General features: G+C 47.7%; 2 protein-coding genes across 5 annotated transcripts in view; both read left to right on the plus strand.

The window, feature by feature from the left end:
* Nucleotides 1-6,489: 6,489 nt before the first annotated feature.
* On the plus strand, nucleotides 6,490-12,332 carry LOC129397506 (tubulin beta-8 chain-like). Its single transcript, XM_055110849.1, is given in 4 exon segments — nucleotides 6,490-6,641; nucleotides 6,720-6,830; nucleotides 7,326-7,406; nucleotides 7,409-12,332. Coding segments are annotated over 3 exon segments (1,107 nt in total). The 5' UTR covers nucleotides 6,490-6,641; nucleotides 6,720-6,769; the 3' UTR covers nucleotides 8,374-12,332.
* A 1,750-nt stretch (nucleotides 12,333-14,082) lies between these two features.
* The window catches only part of LOC117977884 (uncharacterized), a 58,540-nt gene continuing 50,968 nt past the window's right edge, over nucleotides 14,083-21,654 (plus strand). The window contains exons 1-2 of one of the 4 annotated variants that reach the window (XM_063602691.1): nucleotides 14,083-14,691; nucleotides 18,423-18,969. The gene's annotated coding sequence lies outside the window, so the exon portion shown is untranslated. The remainder of the gene's footprint in view (nucleotides 14,692-18,422; nucleotides 18,970-21,654) is intronic. The other 3 variants (XM_055110848.2, XR_010111500.1, XR_010111499.1) reach the window with 3 other exon arrangements.

Raw genomic sequence — 21,654 nt, forward strand, 5'->3', positions numbered from 1 at the left:
ATATTTGTAAATTACCCATCTGAAAAGCAATTAATAGCTACATGATATGGTTAGGCTTTGAGTCCCCACCCAAATCTCATATTGAATTGTAATCCCCAGGTGTTGAGGGAGAGACCTGGTAGAAGGTGATTGGATCATGGGGTTGGTTTCCCCCAGGCTGTCCTTCTGATAATGAGTGAGTTCTCATGAGATCTGATGGTTTTATAAGGGGCTCTTCCCCCTTTGCTTCACATACATGCTCTCTCGCCTGCCATCATGGAAGAGGTGCCTGCTTCCCATCTGCCATGATTGTAAGTTTCCTGAGGCCTCCCCAGCCACGTGGAACTGTGACTCAGTTAAACCTATTTCCTTTATAAATTACCCAGTCTCGCCAGGCGCAGTGGCGCATGCCTGTAATCCCAGCACTTTGGGAGGCTGCAGCGGGTGGATCACGAGGTCAGGAGTTCAAGACCAGCCTGGCTAAGATGGTGAAACCCCATCTCTACTAAAAATACAAAACTTAGCTGGGCATGGTGTCAGGTGCCTGTAATCCCGGCTACTCAAGAGGCTGAGGCAGAGAATTGCTTGAACCCAGGAGGTGGAGGTTGCAGTGAACCGAGATCATACCAGTGCACTCCAGCCTGGGCGACAGAGCAAGACTTCATCTCAATACATAAATAGATAAATAATCCAGTCTCAGTTTTTTTATAGCAGTGCAGAAACAGACTAATACACTACAATATATTGAGTTCAAAACATTCTACAGAAAAAATATAATCAATTAAAGAGTGGACAAAAATTTAAATGGACATTTATGAAAAGAAGACATACAAATGGCAAATAGGCAAGTGAAAAGGTGCTCCACATTACTGATCATTATAGAAATGCAAATCAAACCCAAAATGAGATATCATTTCACCTCAGTTAAGGTGGCTTTTATCCAGAAGTCAGTCAAAAACAAATGTTGCTAATAGCCAAGATTTGGAAGAAACCTAAATGTCCATCAACAGATGACTGGATAGAGAAAATGTGGTACATATACACAATGGAGTGCTATTCAGCTATAAGAAAGAATGAGAGTCTGTCATTTGCAGTAACAGAAATGGAACTGAAAGTCTTTATGTTAAGTGAAATAAGTCAGGCACAGAAAGAAAAATGTCACATGTCCTCACTTATTTGTGGGTGCTAAAATTTGAAATAATTGACGTCATAGAGAGTATAAGGGTGGTTACCAGAGGCTGGGAAGGGCAGTGGGGGAACAGGGGGTTAGTGGGGATGTGAAATGGGTACAAAAAATTGTTAGAAAGAATGAATAAGACAGTATTTGATAGCACAACAGGGTGATTATGGTAAAAAAATTTAATTATATATTTTATAAAAACTAAAATAGTATAATTGGATTGTTTATAACACAAGCTATAAATGCTTGAGGGGACGGATACCCTGTTTTTTATTATGTATTACTCGTTACATGCCTGTATCAAAGTATGTCATGTACCCCCATAAATATATACACCAACTATGTACCCATAAAAATTAATTAAAAATTACAGTTAAAACCAAAGGGAGGAGAGTCTAACGAGGCAGGTGTGACCCATGGCTTGAACTAGCTTTTCAGAGTAACTTTGGAATGTCCTTATCCAAGAAGGGGGGTCCATTTAGTCAATAGGGGCTTAGAAATTAATTTTTAGTTTGTAAGTGGAAAAAAGAGAATTTTTAATCCTGAGCCATAGCTCTCAGTCAGTCAGTCCCTGCAGGGAACCCTGTTCTTTACTCTGGAGATAAACACTATTTTTATTTTCCACTGAATAACACCACATTTCAAAATGAGGGGAAACATCTTGAAACTAAGAGGTATGGCCTTATTAAATTTGATTTGGTTTCCATTGTAATTAATTTAATCACATGTGTTCTAGAGTTTGTCCTCAGTCTTCTCCTACTTTAGGCTCATGATCTGTTGAATTTGCTCAGCTCCCTGCTCAACAGCAGGAAATCAGAATTATTTAAAAGCCTCATTGTGGCTGGGAGCAGTAGCTCATGCCTGTAATCCCAGCAATTTGGGAGGCCAAGGTGGGCAGATCACTTGTTATCAGGGGTTTGAGATCAGCCTGGCCAACAGAGTGAAACCCCATTTCTACTAAAGATACAAAAATTAGCTGGGTGTGGTGATTCATGCCTGTAATCCCAGCTACTTGGGAGGCTGAGGCAGGAGAATCACTTGAACCTGGGAGGCGGAGGTTTCAGTAAGGCAAGATGGTGCACTGCACTGCAGCCTGGGCAGTAGAGCAAGACTCTGTCTCAAAATAATAATAATAAATAAAAATAAAAATCTCATTGTGTTTCAAACAAAATTTCTTTTGCATATCAACTGTGTCAACTTGCATATTAACTATAATCATTTTGTTTACTTTATATCCAATCTTGAGAAATCTTTGAGGACTAATTTCACTCTTTTCTGCCATTTTGGTAAACATACCAAATGCCACCATACAAAATGCACAAAATTCCTGAGAAATACATTTTCTCCTTGAGGAGTAGACTTGCTGTGTTAGAGGAACTCATGGTTATCAAGCTTCTAGTTTAATAAACATGACTAGAATTCTCTATCTTAATATGAGTAGCTAGGTACTCACAAGGCATCTAGAAGGTTAATACCTATAGTCTGGAAATAGCCACATTTTTTTACTGGCCACAGATTACAATTGCAGAATATTTATGGCCATACAAGACATCTTCCACCAAGCCTGAAAAATGTATAAATGTCCTAGGAGTGCAGCATTTTTTGTTAAAGATAATATTAACGAGCTAGCTTAGGTTAACGGGTTAATGGTCACTGTTAAAACCAATAGCCCCGACTTTAGTGAGTACATCTGCACCTTCCAAGTTTAATTATAACTCTTTCTCTTTATAGTTAGAGTACAGACACTAACAAAAGACAATGCATTCCTGCTCTTGTTTTCTGAGGATGTCCAACTCTGTAATGGAGTCATTTCTAATAAACTTGCTTCTTTCACTTTGCTCTCTGACTCACCTCAAATTTTTTCCTGCACAAGATCTAAGAATCCTACTCTGTGGTCTGTATCAGGAACCTCTTTTCCAGCAACATCTTTCAGCAACACCATGAAGGGACACCAAGACAAGACCCCCACTCCAAGGAAAACAATCCACATAGAATCAATCAGCTGGCAAGTGGGCTGTCTTTTAGAGTCGCGAAGCCATTCAGGTTGGCAAGAATGATTACCCACTGTTACTTAAGTGAGAGGCCCTAGGGTATAATATTAGGGTGAGAGACTTAGCCCAAAGTTAGAGACCTGGGGGTGTCATACTCAGATTAGAGGCCAAGCCCACAGGGTTAGAGGCCCTGGGGAATATTGAGAAGAATGGATTTGGCTAAACAAGATGTTTGCCACTTTCTCTTTTTGGACTGTCCACCTTGTGCTCTTTGTCCCTCACCTGAGTGCTCTGCATATTGTTGCCTTTCTGCTCACCGCCTCCGTTTTGCAGTAGCCTGGAGGCTGCCCCAGGAAAGAGGCCCCAAACAGTTTAGCTTTTACTTTCCTCAGCAATCCTCTGACTTTTAGCCTTGATGTCTTAGAGCTATTGCTGCTGCCACTTTTCTAGTTGGCAAAGCTAATAAACTAACATTAGAACAGCACCTACAGGTTTTTGACCCCACACCAAGGGAAGGTGGTCCTAGAAGCTAAAGGGCAGCAGTGGATAATAGGAGAATATTTATGAAAGTGTGAGGCCTTATTGCTAGACCGACCCTCCAGACATAACCCTTAAAGCCTGGCAAACCATAAACCCAGCTACTTACCTGTCAGAGTCCACAGGTGCTCCCAGCCTTTCTGGCATACAGGTTGTATTAGTCTGTTCTCACGCTGCTAATAAAGACATATCTGAGGCTGGGTAATTTATAAAAAAAGAGGTTTAATTGACTCACAGTTGCACATGGTCGGAGAGGCCTCACACTCATGGCAGAAGGCAGGTGAGGAACAAAGTCACATCTCTTACATGGCAGCAGGCAAAAGAGCTTGTGTAGGGAAACTCCCCTTTATAAAACCATCAGCTGTAATCCCAGCACTTTGGGAGTCCAAGGCAGTGGATGACCTGAGGTGAGGAGATTGAGGCCAGCCTGGCCAACATGGTGAAACTCCATCTATACTAAAAGTACAAAAATTAGACAGGCATGGTGGTGGGCACCTGTAATCCCAGCTACTCGGGAGGCTGAGACAGGAGAATCGCTTGAACCCGGGAATCAGAGGTTGCTGTGAGCCAAGATCATGATAATGCACTCCAGCCTGAGCAACAGAGCAAGACTCTGTCTCAAAAATAAATAAATAAATAAATAAACCATCACATCTCATGAGGCTTATTCACTGTCACGAGAACAGCATGGGAAAGACCCATCCCCCGATTCAATTACCTCCCACTGGGCCCCTCCCACGATATATAGGAATTATGGGAGCTATAATTCAAGATAAGATTTGACTGGGGACACAGCCAAAGCATGTCACAGGTTATGAAACAAATTTATTCTAGCAGGCCAGACGTAGGAGAGATGAGCCCCTTGACCATCCCAAGGCAGAGTGGTTAACAGATGCAAGTTGTTGTATGCATCAGGAAAACAGGAGGGCTAGATATGCTATTAGTAGTCAGCACAAGAGAATCAAGGCACAAGCCTTGCTGGCCTCGACCTCAGCTCAAAAAGCTGAGTTAATTGAACTTACTAGGCCCCTGCAGTTGGAAAGGATTTAAAAGTTAACATTTACACTGATTCCAAGTATGATTTTTTAGTGCTTCATGCTTATGCTGCAATTTGGAATGGGTGGGGACTCCTGACCCCAAAGGGCTTTTCCATACAACATCATTCAGATTTTGAGCTTGTTAGAATGCTGCTTTGCTGCCAAAAAGTGACTATAATTAATTGCAGAGGAGATCAAGAGAGACTGACCATGTAAAAGGAAATGCCCTTGTAGATGCCGCAGCCAAGGCCCCTGCACTGAAAGGGCCAATGAAGCTTGTGGGCGTGCTGGTCAGCATACATAGAACTGGGCCGGAATACCCTGAAGAAGAACAAAAATGGTCCAGGGATTGCATTTCAGTCCAGGGCCTCTCGGGCTGAATGATGGTAATAAATTACTAATGCCAAGTACCAATCACAGGAGTATAACTCAGCACTTTCATGATTCTTTTCACCCTAGAAGGGATTCTTTGTTTCTGTTAATGTCTCATTTGTTTATAGGGGTAAATCTTTTCAAGACACTAAAACAGGTGACTCAGCCCTGTGAGCTCTGTGCCTGACATGACCCAAACGGCCAGCAATTTTCTCCTTCTCCAGTTAAACCTGTCCAAAATTGAGGAACCTATCTACATGAGAACTGACAACTCTAATTTACCCTGAAGCCTTTCTGCAGGAGATTCAAATATTTGCTAATGCTTACTGATACCTTCACTGGTTAGATCGAGGCATTCCCCACCCCATCTGAAAAATGTTTACCAGAAGAAATAACTCCTCAGTTTGGGTAATCCAAAAGCCTGCAAAGTGACAATGGCCCATCTTTCACAGCAGGCATAACCCAACACCTATCCTCAGCTTTAAGAATCCAATATGACCTTCACTCTGCTGGAGACCGCAGTCCTCTGGAAAGGTGAAAGGGCTAATCCTAAAGAAGACTCTAGCTAAATGAGAGGCCTGACTATCTCTAACACCCATAGCTTACTGCGGGTTTGAACTGCTCCAAAGTAAAACGTATAATTAAGTCCTGTTGAGTTAACATGTGGAAGGCCTTTCCTAACCACAGATCTCCTAATAGATGAAAAGACTCATCAATTACAAAAATATGTCATCAATCTGGGACAGGTGCAAAGGCACTCTGTGAATATGGAAACAAGAGTCTTCCCCTCCCACATGGGAGGAAAATTCAGTTTCAGCTCAGCTAGGGATTTAGTCTTACTAAAGACGTGGGAGGAAGTTCTTCAGCTGAGCAGCTTTCCCCAACGTGGAAAGGACCATAGCAAGGACACCTGAGTTCTCCAACAGACGTTCAACGCCAAGGGATTCACAGGTGGGTGCACCTGTGTGGAAGTAAAGCTGTTGCTTATTCTGGGAGCCCAATCGGAGGCTGGGGGAGGTGGACGCGGGGCTATTGAAGCGTTAGCGGAGGGCGGGCTGGGTCGCTGCACCTCTGCTCCTCCTTCTCGCGCTTCTGTTGCTGCCCTAATCCTGCTTTGGCCATGAGGGAGATCGTGCTCACGCAGGCCAGGCAGTACGGGAACCAGATCGGGGCCAAGGTTGGCAGCCGGGGCTCTGAGGGCCCAGCCCGGGCCTGCCGGGTGGCCGGGGAAGATGTTGGCAGTGGTGGGAGCGGTGCCCCTGCATTGTGGCCCCTGGGCTCCCTGCCGGGGATGGTGGAACTGGGTGGCTGGCGAGGTGGCTGGGGTGGACCCCAGGGACAGGGCGGCCTAGGGATGGGGGTGCGGATGAGGGTGGGGGTGGGAGAGGGGCTGGGGCGCCTCCGTGACTCAGCCCCGGCCTGTCTGGCCCCTCCTGTTCTGGGAGGTGATCTCTGATGAACATGCCATCGACTCCGCTGGCACCTACCACGGGGACAGCCACCTGCAGCTGGAGCGCATCAACGTGTACTACAACGAGGCCAGCGGTGAGACCCTCGTCCTTCCCCCACTGCCCTCCTGGGAACGTGGCTCTCCCCTCGCTCATGCCCTCCCGCCCCACGCAGGTAGCAGGTACGTGCCCCGCGCTGTGCTCGTGGATCTGGAGCCGGACACCATGGACTCTGTGCGCTCGGGTCCCTTCGGGCAGGTCTTCAGGCGAGACAACTTCATTTCCGGTGAGCTGCGGGCGAGGACCGGGGTGCGGCTCCTTAGCCAGGGCAGCTCAAAATCTAGGAACACCCCAAGGTCATCCTGTGGGAACTGTGGCGCCAGGGCCCCTGAACACCCTCCTATCCGCCGAGTCGAGTCGCTCAATCTGCCTGTCCTAAACGGGCTTCGGGAGGAAGGCCCGGGTGTCTCCTCAAGGTGAGGAGCTACTGATGTCCTTGCCGGGAGCTGAGCTGGGGTCGTGGCTACTGCCTTTCCTGAGAATGGGCAGGAGCCACCTGCAGCGAGGTCTGTGAGCCTGTCTCAGGTTTGACTCCTGTCTTAATTTCTAACAGGGGAAGCTGCTGTCCTGTAACTCTGGGGGAGCAGGTTTCATTTGCTCCACCTGCAGGGCGAATGGTGCTTTCACCTCACATGTGACACTTGGCCCTTTCTGCATTATGGTGGTGACCACTGATGACCGTATACCTGGCCGTCGAGTGACTGGCTGTACTGTCTTACAGGTCAGTGTGGGGCCGGAAACAACTGGGCCAAGGGACACTACACCGAAGGCGCAGAGCTGATGGAGTCAGTGATGGACGTTGTCAGGAGGCTGAGAGCTGTGACTGCCTGCAGGGTTTCCAGCTGACCCACTCCCTGGGTGGGGGGACTGGGTCTGGGATGGGTACCCTTCTCATCAGTAAGATCCGGGAGGAGTACCCAGACAGGATCATAAACACATTGAGCATCCTGCCCTCGCCCAAGGTGTCAGACACCGTGGTGGAGCCCTACAACGCCACCCTCTCAGTCCACCAGCTCATGGAAAACACGGATGAGACCTTCTGTATAGATAACGAAGCGCTATATGACATATGTTCCAAGGCCCTAAAACTGCCCACACCCACGTATGGTGACCTGAACCACCTGGTGTCTGCTACCATGAGTGGGGTCACCATGTGCCTGCGCTTCCCGGGCCAGCTGAATGCTGACCTGTGGAAGCTGGCCGTGAACATGGTTCCGTTTCCCCGGCTGCATTTCTTCATGCCCGGCTTTGCCCCACTGACCAGCCGGGGCAGCCAGCAGTACCGGGCCTTGACTGTGGCTGAGCTCACCCAGCAGATGTTTGATGCTAAGAACATGATGGCTGCCTGTGACCCCCATCACGGCCACTACCTAACAGCAGCTGCCATTTTCAGGGGTCGCATGCCCATGAGGGAGGTGGATGAACAGATGTTCAACATTCAAGATAAGAACAGCAGCTACTTTGCTGACTGGCTCCCCAACAACGTAAAAACAGCCGTCTGTGACATCCCACCCCGGGGGCTAAAAATGTCAGCCACCTTCATTGGGAATAATACGGCCATCCAGGAACTCTTCACATGTGTCTCAGAGCAGTTTACAGCAATGTTCAGGCGCAAGGCCTTCCTCCACTGGTACACAGGCGAGGGCATGGATGAGATGGAATTCACCGAGAGCAACATGAACGACCTGGTGCCTGAATATCAGCAATATCAGGATGCCACGGCGGAGGAGGAGGAGGATGAGGAGTGTGCTGAGGAGGAGGTGGCCTAGAACTCTCCTTTTCTAGGTAAAGGGGGGAAGCAGTGTGGATTCTTTCCTGTGTTCTGACAGCCATGTGTCACTATGCGCTTGTTCATTTGTGTCTTCACATCTCCTGCTGCATTTTAAAGCATTTGTATAGTATGCGGTTTTGCCTAATAAAGTGTTCTCACAGCATCTGGTTTCACCTCCATCTTCCATGGGCCCTCTGGCTACTGCTGCCAGATGCACACAGTTGTCCTGCAAGGCGGAAGCTGTCTGGGCTTATCACATGCCCAGGAACAAGCATTCCAGTGGCTCCAGGAGGGCTCGGCATGGGCGGTGGACATGGCAGGCAGGCTTCACGCAAACTTGGGGATGCCCTGGGCCTTGGGCAGCGACGTGGTGGAAAACTTGTTCCTGAAGAAAAGCCTTGGCTTATCCCATGTACCAAACTTCTAGGGGACCAGCTGGCCATGTTTTGGAACTTTGTCCACCAGGGTCGCTGACCCCTTTTAATGTCCCCAAAGTCCCATCTTGGAGTAGGAATGTGGTCAGACAGCTGGCTCTGAACCAGCAATGAAGGGTGTGCAAGTTGGACCCCAGCCACTCCATCACCACGATGGCCTGGGTGTGATTGTGTGGCCTCATTCTCTTAATGAGGTGGGCATGGGATATCTGGCAGGGACTAGGCAGGAATCGAGCCCAGTGTTTGCTAACATGCACTGAACCCTATGTAGAAGGGGATTAGGTCCTGGGGGCTGCAGATGTGGTTGCTGGGCCTGTGACATGCACTGAACCCTATGTAGAACCCTATGCAGCCCCTTGAAACTTCCCAGGATGGCTGGTTTTGGGGGTTTATCACCTTATTTTTCTCCCTCTGGTTTTAGCCACTGTAGGCCAGTTTGTTCACAGTTTGTTCACCAACTTTGGCTCATTTCATTACCTTATCAGAGGTGGGAATTCTGAGGTCCCTAAGCCAGAGGCTTTCAGGGATGTGGCTCCCTCTGCCGCCCTGGCAGGGAGGGCGCAGGGGTCCCAGGTGGAGCCTCTGACCTAGAGCCTTTGGCTCTAGAGCCTGGAGCCTTACCGCAAGGCTGCCTGTGGGTTTGGCGTCGGGAAACAACCCAGCCTGGAGCCCAGGCTGCTGGTTATCTGGAGACAGCCTCCCCGTAAGATTTCTCTGAGACAAGAAACAATTATGCAAATTATCCTAATTCTGTTTGAAAGAATAGAGAGATTGATTGCAGAGACAAACCATTTAGGCAGGCAATGTAGAAGGTGTTTCCACGGCTAATCTGCCTTCAAAGGAGAGGGATTTTGTTTGTAAACTTCAGACCCAGAAAATTGATTGTTCTGTCAACTTTAGATAATTATCTGTCCTCCCTGAGGCCCTAAGCTTAGCAGAAATGTTCTTTCTCTGAATCAGTACTCAGCTTTGGATCTCTGTTGGGTTCCCTGTGGAGTGCTAAATCAGAGATTCCCCCAAAGCAGTGGATCAGGAGCCTTCCTCCAGCCACAGTGCCCATCCTGCCTGCAGAAGAATGGACAGAGGGATGGGAGGGCTGCAGAGCTGGCACTGTGTCCCTGGAGGGGCTGGTGGGGACTCACTGTTCGGGGGACAGGGGAGGCAGAGTCCACACTCAACTGCTGCGTGGAGATGGGCATGAAGGGCAGGCAGGTCTGGCCTTGGCCTTGCGGTTTGTTTCCATTAAAGACCTTCAAGACCAGAAGGGACCAATAGGGCCGGACTATGCAGGGAGAGAAGAGGTTCTAGGGAACTGAGTTCCGAAGTCTTCGTCTTCTCACTGTGCAATGGGGTTCACCTATAAAGCAGGCTGCTTGTCCTCGGGAGAGCTCATTGTGGAGAAACATCACTGGACAGAGCCCCTCCTTATCTGCATCAGACTCCTCTGGTCTCCCCGGTTGCCTTTTTCTCTGCCCCTAAGGGCACCTGTCCCTGGAGAGGCTCTCAGGACAGTATCCGGGACACCCCCTGCCTGGACACCCCTTGCCTGGCACCCCTCCTCTCCACAATGTCGTCAGAGAGCTCCACCTGCCCTTCTAGCCCCCTGGTCCAGCACTGCTGGTCATGAGGTTTGGGCCCTGTGACCTGCCCAGATCCAAGCTGTGGGGAAAGTTTGCTGAGACCAGTTTGGGGAACAGAGGGGCCTTGTTGTACCATTTGTTCTGGGCACAGGGGACCTCCTGCATCGTCTATCTCCTCCATGAGATGCTAGTTTCAGGGATTCCTTGGGGACACTGGAGAGCAGGGCTGGCTCAGGCAGGGGCCTGACCATAGTCCAGACAGTGCAGACCCTACCTGAGGTGCCACACAGGCCCTCATCAGTCTTCTCTTCACACAGTGGAGTCACTCCTGTGCCTCCCCTGTCTGCACTCCATTGAGCCGGGAAAGGCCTGCAGTAGCCAATGCCCACATTTGAGTTTCAAATGTGAATATACCCAGGGATTGCAATTTACCAAAAGATGAAGGAAAAGGCCTCTCCCAGTACTTGGTCAACATTATTCTGTGGTATTTTTCAGATGAAATTAGCATTTAAGCCAGTGTACTTTTAGTAAAGCAGATTATGCTCCATAATGTGGGTGGGTCTCATCCAATCAGTTGAAGGCCTTAAAGGAAGAAATACTGACCTCCCAGGGGAAGAGGGAATTCTGCCCCTGGACTCAAGCCACTCTTCCTTGGATTCTAGCCTCTGTAATTACACGAGACAATTCTGGACATCTCCTCCTCTCTTTTCTGTTTCTCTGGAAAACCCTGACTAATGCAATTCTTGTTAAGCTGCTTTTAAGAAGTGTGAAGAAAATATTAAAAAGATGTAACTAAGAATTTTGAGTGGACGATCTAATTATTTCACACTGGCTGAGATCTCCCTGATGTTGACATTGCAATGACACTGTGCACTTCTTGGGGTAAGAAAAAGTGCAGTCTCAGTATCCCTCCCACTAAATAGGAAGGCAAATTGCCATTTCCCGAAAAGTCCAGAATAGTAAGTAGGTTGACGAGTAACTCTTGAAGTTACATAAGACAAATCAGTTGCAACAGAGGATCATAAACCCCTCGTGTACGGAAGGAAAACAAGTTTGTCAATGTGCAAACTGTAAGTCTAAGTTCCTACTTCTGTAAAAAGTAGAGTTTCCTCTTCAAAGACTTTCCTTCCCATCTCATTAGAAATAAATAGTAACTTCTCTTAGAAGCAAAATTTATTCAAAGACCTGTGCTAACATTCTTAAATATCTGCTAGCCCTAATAAAGAAATCAATGTACTTTATGTTCTTAGCTCCCACAATTTAGCCTAAATATTTGCCCTGGCATGCTTATACTAGTCCAAGCAAGCTTTAGGTCATTGCCTGTTCCTCTTCTTTATTCGAAGGTGTTTTTACTTTTTTCAGCATTCCACAAGTTACTTCCTCCTTCCTTTGTTCTCCTCTGCCTTTTCCTCTCTAAAAAAGTTCTAAGTTGCTAGCCAATCGGAACAAATACAGAATGTGAGGTCCCGTTCCAGCCGCTGGAAACTGGACACAGCAGTAGGGTGGATGCCTCAGGTTATAAATGACCCTGTCTCCTTTGCTCAGTATACTCTTGTGGCAAAACTGCTGGTGAGTGTACCCTTTCTGCAGAAATTAAAAAAAAATAAAAATGGCCTTGCTGAGGAAATTAAATTTACATTCAAGTGCTATTTCTTTACCGCACTGGGAACAAGCATGTCAAACAATTTCAACCCTGCTGGACCGCATCAAGTGAGGGCCGGGATGGAAAAGCGGCCGTGCCGAGGTGCCCCGGAAGCAGCCTCCAGAGTGTGCGTCAGAGTTTCTGGCCATTTCAGCTAAGACTTTTCTTCTGACAGACTAGAAGTGAAAAAAAGAATTATTTACTTTGTTGGGAAATGTGACAAAAGGTTAAAATTCTACTAGTTCATAAAATATTTGAAGCTAACTTTGTTTTTATAAATAAAATTGTATTTACAATTTAAGTTTTAGTTCTCATCCTTGCTGTTATAAAAGTTATTCTAAGTTATGTCAGTCTTTGAGGGTAAATGTAGAGTATTTAAAATAGCCTATATTTGGAAAACTGAACAGTGTTTGTTGTCATGATTTTACTTTGTTCTTGACCACATTGGTCCCAGAGAAAGTCAAGGTCTTCACCCACGGATTCAAGATTCTTGTGGCAGCTGCTGAATTCTTTTCCAACAATGCTTGGGCCTCATAAGCGTCATGTTTGTGCACTACCCCAGCCCCAACCACAGACATGGGCAGGAGGAACAGAGCTCTACTGTGTAGCATCACTGCCAGTAAGAGTCTGGCTCTCCCATGAAGCATTACTCTTCCTCTGCATGTATCTTAGAATTTCAAAAGCCATTTGGCCTCCATTTCTTTAGATTGTGGATAAGATCCATAAACTTGTACTGGGGTCACTGTTCCTCCAGCCTCTTTAGCACGTATCTGCAGTCTCATTTCCAGGCTGTTTCCTCTATGGGCCACTGCCTGCAGAATTCCCAGATGAATCCATTGCCCATTCCCTGTAGCCACATCTCCAAATCCACAGCCGTTCTCAGCAGCTGCCTGTACACTCACATCCCAGAGGTCAAGTTGCCACAGCTGGTGTGTGTTTCCAGCCACTAGGCAACCCCAGGTCTTCATCTGAGCACCCAGGGCCAGAAGTCTCACCCTGTCCCCCATACCATCCCTTCCCAGCCAGCCACAGTTTCCTTCCTTCTGTTGCTCACACAGTGCTCTCAGCCCCAGATGCCCTTCCTGACATTTCCTCCCAAGGAAACCCAAGTCCTCCGTCAGGGTCCACCCAAATGTCCACACTCTCTGGTAGCCTGCCCAGCCCCAGAGGCTCCCTTGAGCTCCCTTCCCCCATTAGAGCCTACAGAGGCAGTGCTGCCCAGCAGACATCTCGGCTGGGAGTCAAACAGAGCAAGGCTATTTTGGTCCCTCTCTCCACTCTATGTGACCCTGAAATGTGCCCTGGCCTTAGGAAACATTCAGCTACATCAGAGAACGTGAGTATGCATGTGGTTTGTATAACACAGGCAAGACATGGTTTTTAGATACGTTCAGAATAGATAGTTACAGAGAACAGGTATGTTACATGTGGGAAGGAAGAGACACAAGGGCCAAGAGATACTTAATATGCATGAGGCTCCTGGGCACTAAATGTTCAATTCACGATGTGCCTTTATACAAGAGACACCTAAACATGCAGAACCATGGGGCCTTCGTTCACCACCATTCCTGGTGCCCATTCTGGTCGCATGCGTCCTCTGCCCAAGAAACACGTAGAACCCATGGCAGTGCGACAGCTGCTTCTTGGCAACTCCACCATGATCAGGCACACTTGTCCCATGTCTGTCCCATTGAGCTGGTGTGTGTCATAAGCCCTTCAGCTGTGAGCACTCTTGCCCAGACCTCAGCTCTGGTCCTTGTGGTCACACCTGAGGGGGTGAGGTTGACTAGCAGAGAAAGAAGAGAACCGATGAATGTTGACAGCACAGGAATCAGGTCATACGGCCCTCCCATCTCCTTCCCTCAGCTTCTTGCTGTGTTTTACGAATGGATTTTATAAACCTGTGATTCGAGCATCCTCAGTTGCTTCTCGAGCCTTTCCGCTCCATGAACTCTGGGACAGCTTGCCTGGTACTGCAGCTGGAGGACATCACTGCATCCAGAGAGCTTCCCACATGACAGTCTGTGAGCAAGGGACTTCGCCTCCCTGGATGGTGGTTTTCTTTTATGTAAAAGATGTGATCGTAGTCTCTATTTCTCAAGGGTGCTGTGAGAAACACACAGAATAAGTCACGTGAAACTGTGTGGCAGGTAGCGGATGCTCAGTAAAGTGAAGCCTGCCCTTCCCGTAGCCTTTCTCTTCCTCCACTGGGTCTAGACTTCACATTGTCCCATGGTTCGAGATCCTTGGTTCATCCCGAGTCTTATCATCATACCAGAAGCTTGGAGGGAGCTCCTGGGGAAATCCAGCTTCACGGTCCCACACTGATCACTTCCCCTGGGCATGGCCTGGTAAATGCAGCTCAGATCCGCTCCCCAGGCAAGTCAAGGAAGTTGCTGCCCAGAAACCAAGTGAGGACATTTACAAGAACCAGCAGCAGCAGCAGCAGCAGCAGCAGCAGCAGCAGCAGCAGCAGCAGCAGCAGAAGAAGAAGAAGAAGAAGAAGAAGAAGAAGAAGAAGAAGAAGAAGAAGAAGAAGAAGAAGAAGAAGAAACTGGATTTGCTTTTTCACCAGAGGATCCAGATTTCCCTGTGGCCTCGCAAACAAAAAGAAGGAAGACGGAGCAGCACAGTCATCCCTTTGTGAAAAAGGCATTCAGGTAACTGAGTGACTCAGCAAGCCTGGGTCTTGGGGAAATTACGAATACCTGGTTGAAGGGCAGTCCTCAGGCAGAGCCCCTGAGACCTGTTGAACTCTAGAGTGTGGGAGCAGAGGAGATTCAGGGCCTGCCCAGGGGCAGTGTCCACAGGGGCAGAGTGCCCCCAGGACTCACCCTGGCTCAGTTAAGGACTCCCCTCAGGATCTGCAGAGGTGCAAGGCAGGGTGCAGCTCTGCCTGGACTGAGCTGGAAATGCAGCCGTGTGGCTGAAGTGGCCACTTCCTGCTTTCTGTAAAGCAGCCACAGGGACCTGTGAACAGGTAAGACCCTTACTCTTGATTACTGAAGAACTAGAACCCAGGCTCCCTTGACCTTCTCTCTGAAAACCCAGATGACACGAGGACCCTCTCCCAGCTGAAGGGGCAGATTCATGCTTTAGAGTGTGGGGAGTCAGCGTGGGGGCACGTGAGTGTTTAGCTTAGGTGTGGGCCTCACAAAAGAGTCAAAACAAGTCAGCCAGGACTCCAGCAGCCTTCATTGTGTGAGAGATGCCAGCACTGTGGCCACAGCCTGACAGCTGCGCAGGCCACATAATGTGTGGGGCCGAGTGGAAAACGTGGGGTTTTTGTTGTTGTTGTTGTTCAAAATCATGAGCTTCCAGGGGCGGCAGCAGAACTTTAAACTACTCTGGGGCCCTTCTGAGCACAGGACTTGGTATGACTGCACAGGGATACCTGGCAGGCCAGGTGCAGGGACAGAGCGGTCTGCCCAGAGGCCAGCAGGTCCCCAGTCAGTGTCTGGCACCAGCTCCCTTCATGACCTGGGCTGGCTCAGTTCCACGGGACTCCCAAGGCTGGAGGCTTCCCCGGAACATCATCCTCAGGGATTTTCCAACAGGAGCAGCCTCTGGCTTCAGATCTGTCCTTGTTTGACTCATAAATTATCACTCAGACTGAGAAAATTAACACTCGGTGATTCCTGAAAGGGTGCCCAGTGCAATAGATAATTTTCAAAGTGAGTTCATCGGGGGATTTAATAGCCAGGCAATGTCCATTAAAACAGCGACAAACATGGGGAGAAAAGGAAAAGTTCCAACTGGAAACTCATGCTGGCTTGACAGTTGTTCTCAGGGAGCAGAACAGAAGTGGGCATTTTCATTCTGGTTACACCATCAGCGATACCTCCACGGAGCCTCTCAGCTGGTTCCTCCTGGGTCTGGGCCACAGGCCTCCCAGTATTGCCGGTCTCGGAAGACATCTGTGGGCAGGTTCTGTAGAGGGAATCTGAGGCTGTGTGGGATGAGCTGCAGGACCCCATGTGGGGAAAGGCAGGAGGCAGCACCAGCTCCTTCACCAGGACCTGAGGGTACTGTGGCTCATCGGGGGCCATCGAGGACATGGAGACCCTGCACAGTGTTTGAGGAGTCCTGCTACATCAGTTTATTCTGGTTTAGGTGGTTGAGGGGAGACTCAGTGAAGTCTTGGGGGTTCAGGGCTACACTGCCAGCCTCTGGGACAGCAGCCCCAGTGTCCCCCGACCCAGGTCTTGCTCCTCCCTGCTGATGAATGCCCACTCTGCTCCCAGATGCACACCTGTCCTGAAGACACCCGGTTCTCATGCTCTTCTCTGCAGCATCTGAATTGGGCATTCCTGGGTAAAGTAGTTTAAGTTACTTTCACTTTTATCCACCTTGTTTCCGTTATTTCAACCATGCATGTCCCTTGTGTATGTAGGATAAAGGTGTCTAAGAATAAAGGTCCATGATTTAAAGTTTTTTCCTCTTCTTTCCCTGTCCTGACCACCTGATCATAAACTTGTAGAAATAAAGTGGATCTCATGTTGTGTATCTTTCGATGCATCTAGAGAGATGGTTATATTCATATAAATAAACGGGCACATCCAGCACACTATTTCTAGTTGTCGTCTGCTAATAAGTTTACATCTGGTAAATGCCAGTGTTTCATCAAATGGCTGCATTGCACATGAGTCAATCTGTGTGACAAAGAATATGGCAGGCTTTGTACAGCCTTTGTAAAGACATTCTTCAATGCTGCCTTTTAAAATAGAAATGTTAAATCCTGTAACTAATCAACCTATGCCTTGTTAGAGGGCTGACATTTTCAATAATTCCTTTACAAAGGGTAGTGAGATGCATCAGATCCCCCAGTGGCCCCCAAGTAGGGACAGTGACAGTCAGCAGTTCTTTACGGACCTCTGCTCCATGGCAGGTTCTCCGCTGGCCCTGGCTGCGGGCGGCCGTCATCTAACAAGATGCTTCGGTCCATGGGTGGAGGACAAAGGCCTATGGGCTTGGGGAGCGAGTTCTTTCATCTCCTACATGACCTTCATCTGCTCGCGTTTCCCACGAAGTGCATCTGGGTTGGAAGGAGATGGTGGTTTCCCACAGAAGTCTGGTCCCTAAGTGACGCCTCTGCTGCCTACATCAGAATCTCCCAGGCTTGCTCCACAATGGTCCCGTCACGTGGTGCAGACTCAGCCGCGGTCTTGTGTGTGCAGAGGCAGGCTTGGTCTTGTGTGCTCTTGATCATGCACCTAGTCACATCTGTTCTACAGTGTTGCATTCTTCTAATTTCCATGCACATCTTTGCATAGGCGTGTTCCCATTGTTCCCATGCCAATAAGTGGTGTGCAAGGTTCCAGAGTGCACCAGTATTTCTTTAGTCGGTGTCATGCTGTTGGATATTCAGGTTTTTTAACCTAGTGTAAATAACATTCACATTTCTAAAAACCAGAAGAGTGTTTGTGATTAAGATATCATCTTAGTGGATATTAAATTGCTGCATCTGATTTCATTTCTCTTTCCCAAATAAAGAGTCAGTTGTGTGAGCTAGTCTCACTCTGAAACTGCACACTCCCATCCCAGAGGTAGAAAGCGAGATCTCCTGCCTGCATTTCACGGAGCATGTGATTATGGAGGTGTCCAGTCCCAGCAAACAGACCCTACATTCTTTTCCTTCAGTGACTCAGACGCAATATGTGGACAGTCCCAGACAGTATCGCTCCCTCACGTTCATTAACCTCCAGAGATTAAACATCACCTGATACACAGAACTGTGGGCTCCCCATTTGGCTAAGCATCAGGTGCAGCCAGGTTCTTACCTAGGTGCACTTGACAAGGTGCTGCCAGATGCCACCAGCGCAGACAGTCAGCGAGCCCACCTCATGAGAGGGCACATGAGATCCCCAAATGAGAAAGAACTCTAAGGAGCCAAAATCTGCCAAGATGGGTACATTAAAGCTTGCAACTTTGCACGTGAGTGCACCCTCAGACTCAGCCAGTTTATTCTCCTTTGCAGTCCGTTCTGAAAAGTCCAGCCAGATGATGGCTAAAGAGTAGAGAATGGAAGGTGGAAGGCGGTTGCTGCTTGCAGAAGAGGCACGCTGGCAGCATTGGCAGGGAGGAAGAGACTGGAAACTGAGTAGCAGATCCGAGAAACCAAAATGTTCAGCAAATGAGGGCAGGTGGCATGGAGCTACTTCCCTGGGTCCAAGAGCCTAATTACGTTATTGTTCCATAAGTTCATGGCCTGCGGTCATCAGGGAAAATAAAACACTGACTGGGGGTCGGTCTTTTCTGTTTAGAGGAGGCTCCATGAAACCTCCCCCTCCCGGGTTCAAGCGATTCTCCTGCCTCAGCCTCCCGAGTAACTGGAACTATAGGCGCCCGCCACCACTCCCGGCTAATTTTTTATTTATTTATTTTTTTGTAGAGACGGGGTTTCACCGTGTTAGCCAGGATGGTCTCGATCTGCTGACCTCGCGATCCGCCCGCCTCGACCTCCCAAAGTGCTGGGATTACAGGCGTGAGCCACCGCGCCCGGCCTCAGCTGGTTTTTCAAAAGCCATGGCGTGTAATTGTCAGAACAGTGAACTTCGGAGATTCACCGGAGGGGCGAGGCCACAGCTCGACCGCGAGCACCTGAGCATCCTGCACCGCCTGCGACGGCCGTCAGGGGGCGCGATGCCGCCTCACAGAACCTCAAGAGGCGCCCGGGTTCCGGCACAGACGCCCTGCGGCTCCAGGGGGCGGAGCCGAGCCGCCTCCTCAGGACCTACGCAGGAGACGCCTCCATCCCTACAGGGACACCTGAGAGGACCCAGCCTCCTCCTCCTCAGGACCCACTCGGGAGACGCCGCTGGCTCTATAGGAACACCTGGGGACCGTGGCCAGGGACGACCCAGCCTCCTTCTCCTCAGCTCCTCAGGAACGACTGGGGAAGCTGTGGCTTCATGGTCCCCGAGGCTGCCCGAGGAAAGGTGAGGAAAAAGCTTTCTGTCCCGGCTCAGTGTTGAGGAGGCCGCGCTGCCTCGCGCTCCACTTTCTCAAGTTGTATTTATTTTATTTTACAAAGTGGCCCATCATTAAGTGGCTTTGTTATTCATTATTACAGCATACCTGAGTTGTTTCATTTTTTAATTTTTGACCAATTTGGGTTTGTTTGGGGTGGATCCGGGACAGAGAAGGGAGAAACCCTGAGGGCAACATGGAGAGCCCCAGGGAGACGCGCACCCCACGACTTGCTTTTATTTGCGCTCCAGTGGCTCGTTTTTCTTAGAGTGTTAAAGTACTTGAAAAATATTGAAGAGCAGATGTAGATGTGAGTTTTCACAACCGTATTTTCAGTGTAAATACTGGACTTTGTCTGTTAAAAGGATTTTAGGTAAAATAAATTTAAGCGGAGTTTATTTCAGCAAAGGAATGGTTCATGAATCACACAGGAAGCACCAGAACGGAAATCGGCTTGGGGCTTTGAGCTCTTAGGGTGGCCCCTAAGTGAGGCTCCTCAGTGGCTCCAGCTAGGCGACCGCCTGTTGTGGGGATGGTTCCCTCAGCGTCCCTAGTCATACAGCCAACTGGCTGCTGAGCTTTTTGGCATTGACTGTGGTTGGTTTGTTAATTTTTTTAAGTCAGTTCAAATGCCTCCAAGTTCGGTTTCTGTTTGCTTAGGGAAGGCCTCAGGCTAACCCCCGCCTTATTTGCTTTAACATGTCAAAACCATAATTTATTTTTCATTTTACTTTCCTGGCATTAATAGAAGTAAATTCACATTTGTGCGTTATTCAGAAAGTCGGTTTAATTGGCAACCTATTTGTGATGGTGCATAAAATAATGTTTTTTAATCATTGGCATCTTAGATTAGATGAACTATGTTAACTCTCTTAAGCTTTGTTATTAACCCATAACAAGAGTTAAGTTTCTTTTTTTCTCCTAGGCTTTGACCATTTAAAGTACACTCAGGCATCTCGTAACGATGTTATACTTTCTGAGAAATCTATCCTTAGGTGATTTCATCTTTGTGTGAACACTGTAGAGTGTCCTTATAAAACTTAAATGGTGTAGCCCACTCCACACCTAAGTTACATAGTATAGCCTATTGCTCCCAGGCTACAAACCTGTACAGCATGTCTCTGTACTGAATGCTGCAGTCAACTATAACACCATGGTGATTGTAGATTGTGATCCCAGAATATCTGAGACAGGTCTCAGTCAATTTAGAAGGCTTATTTTGCCAAGATTAAGGACACACCCTTGACACAGCCTCAGGAGGTCCTGACGACATGTGTCCAAGGTGGCCAGGGTAGAGCTTGCTTTTGTACATTTTAGGAATAGATGAGACGTGTAAGATATACAGTCATTTGGCCCAGTAAGGCGGGACAACTGGAAGCAGGAAGTGGGGGTGCTTCCAGGTCAGAAGTAGGTTGGAGACAAAAGGTTGCATTCTTTTGAATCCTTGATCAGCCTTCCACTGAATACACAATTTAGTCTGGCTCAATGAATCTGCATTTTTACATAAATAATAGGGCAGAGGAAGCAATCAGATATGCATCTGTCTCAGGTGAGGGATGACTTTGAGTGCTGTCTGTCCTTTGTCCAAAAGGAAATTCTTCGTGGGCAAATTGTGAGTGAGGTATGTAGCTTTTTATCTTTGTAGCTATCTTAGTTAGGAATAGAATGAGGGCAGGTTTGCCTGACCGAGCTCCCAGCTTGACTTTTCCCTTGGCTTAGTGATTTGGGGGTCCTGAGATTTATTTTCCTTTCATGGTATCAAAACAGAGAAAAGGTAATGCTTTGAGCCATGAGCTTATGACAAGATGGCCAGGAAGGAATTTTTCAGCTCCATTTTTATCTCATGGGACCACCATCATATGTATGCAATGCATGAGTGTAAAATCACATTTAGTTAAGTCAGCTTACACTAAGCTATGGACCCAGATGGTCCTGGGGCCTTTTTCCACTGGGAGATCTTTAAGGACCTTTCTTAGCTTTTCTATGCTAATTGGTATATTCATAGTTGCCTTATTTCAGTGCCCATTTTGTTAATGTGTATTTTTACTAGGAAATCACCCATTTTTTCTAGGTTTCCAGTTTGATGCAATTATTTGACTTTTAATTTCTCCTCTGTTTTTAGTTTTGTACATAATTTTCCTATCTACTTTTGCACTCTTTTTTCCATCAACAATATTTTTAAAAAATACTTTTTAGCTTTTTTTGAAGAATTGTTATGTTTGACAATTTTTTATGACCTAATCATGACCGTAAATGATTTTTGATTAATTTCAGCTTAATGTCTTTTGTAGGGCACAACTGTTAAAATACAAAATTACAACAAATGTGCGTTTGCAGATCTTAATTGGCTTTTTTTTTGTGGTTCTAGAATCAGGCAGCAGTCCAGACCAAAAATGGTTCAGAATGATCTGCCACACAATATGTGCAGGTTAAATTTATAGCCAGAGAAAAAAAGTGACATACAGAAAACAGAAGTGAGGTATAGAGGTGGCTGGATTGGTTACAGACCTGGTTACAGCCCGGATTTGCCTTCTTGGAACTTGTTTTGAACAGCTGGCTGCCGGCCATTGACTGACACTCGGCTGATGTGATTGGCTGAACCGCCGCTATTTGTAACAATGATACATTCCCAAGTCAGGTTTTCAGTTTGTTTC

Source organism: Pan paniscus, chromosome 2 (assembly GCF_029289425.2).
Source record: "Pan paniscus chromosome 2, NHGRI_mPanPan1-v2.0_pri, whole genome shotgun sequence".
NCBI classification, from domain to species: Eukaryota; Metazoa; Chordata; class Mammalia; order Primates; family Hominidae; genus Pan; species Pan paniscus.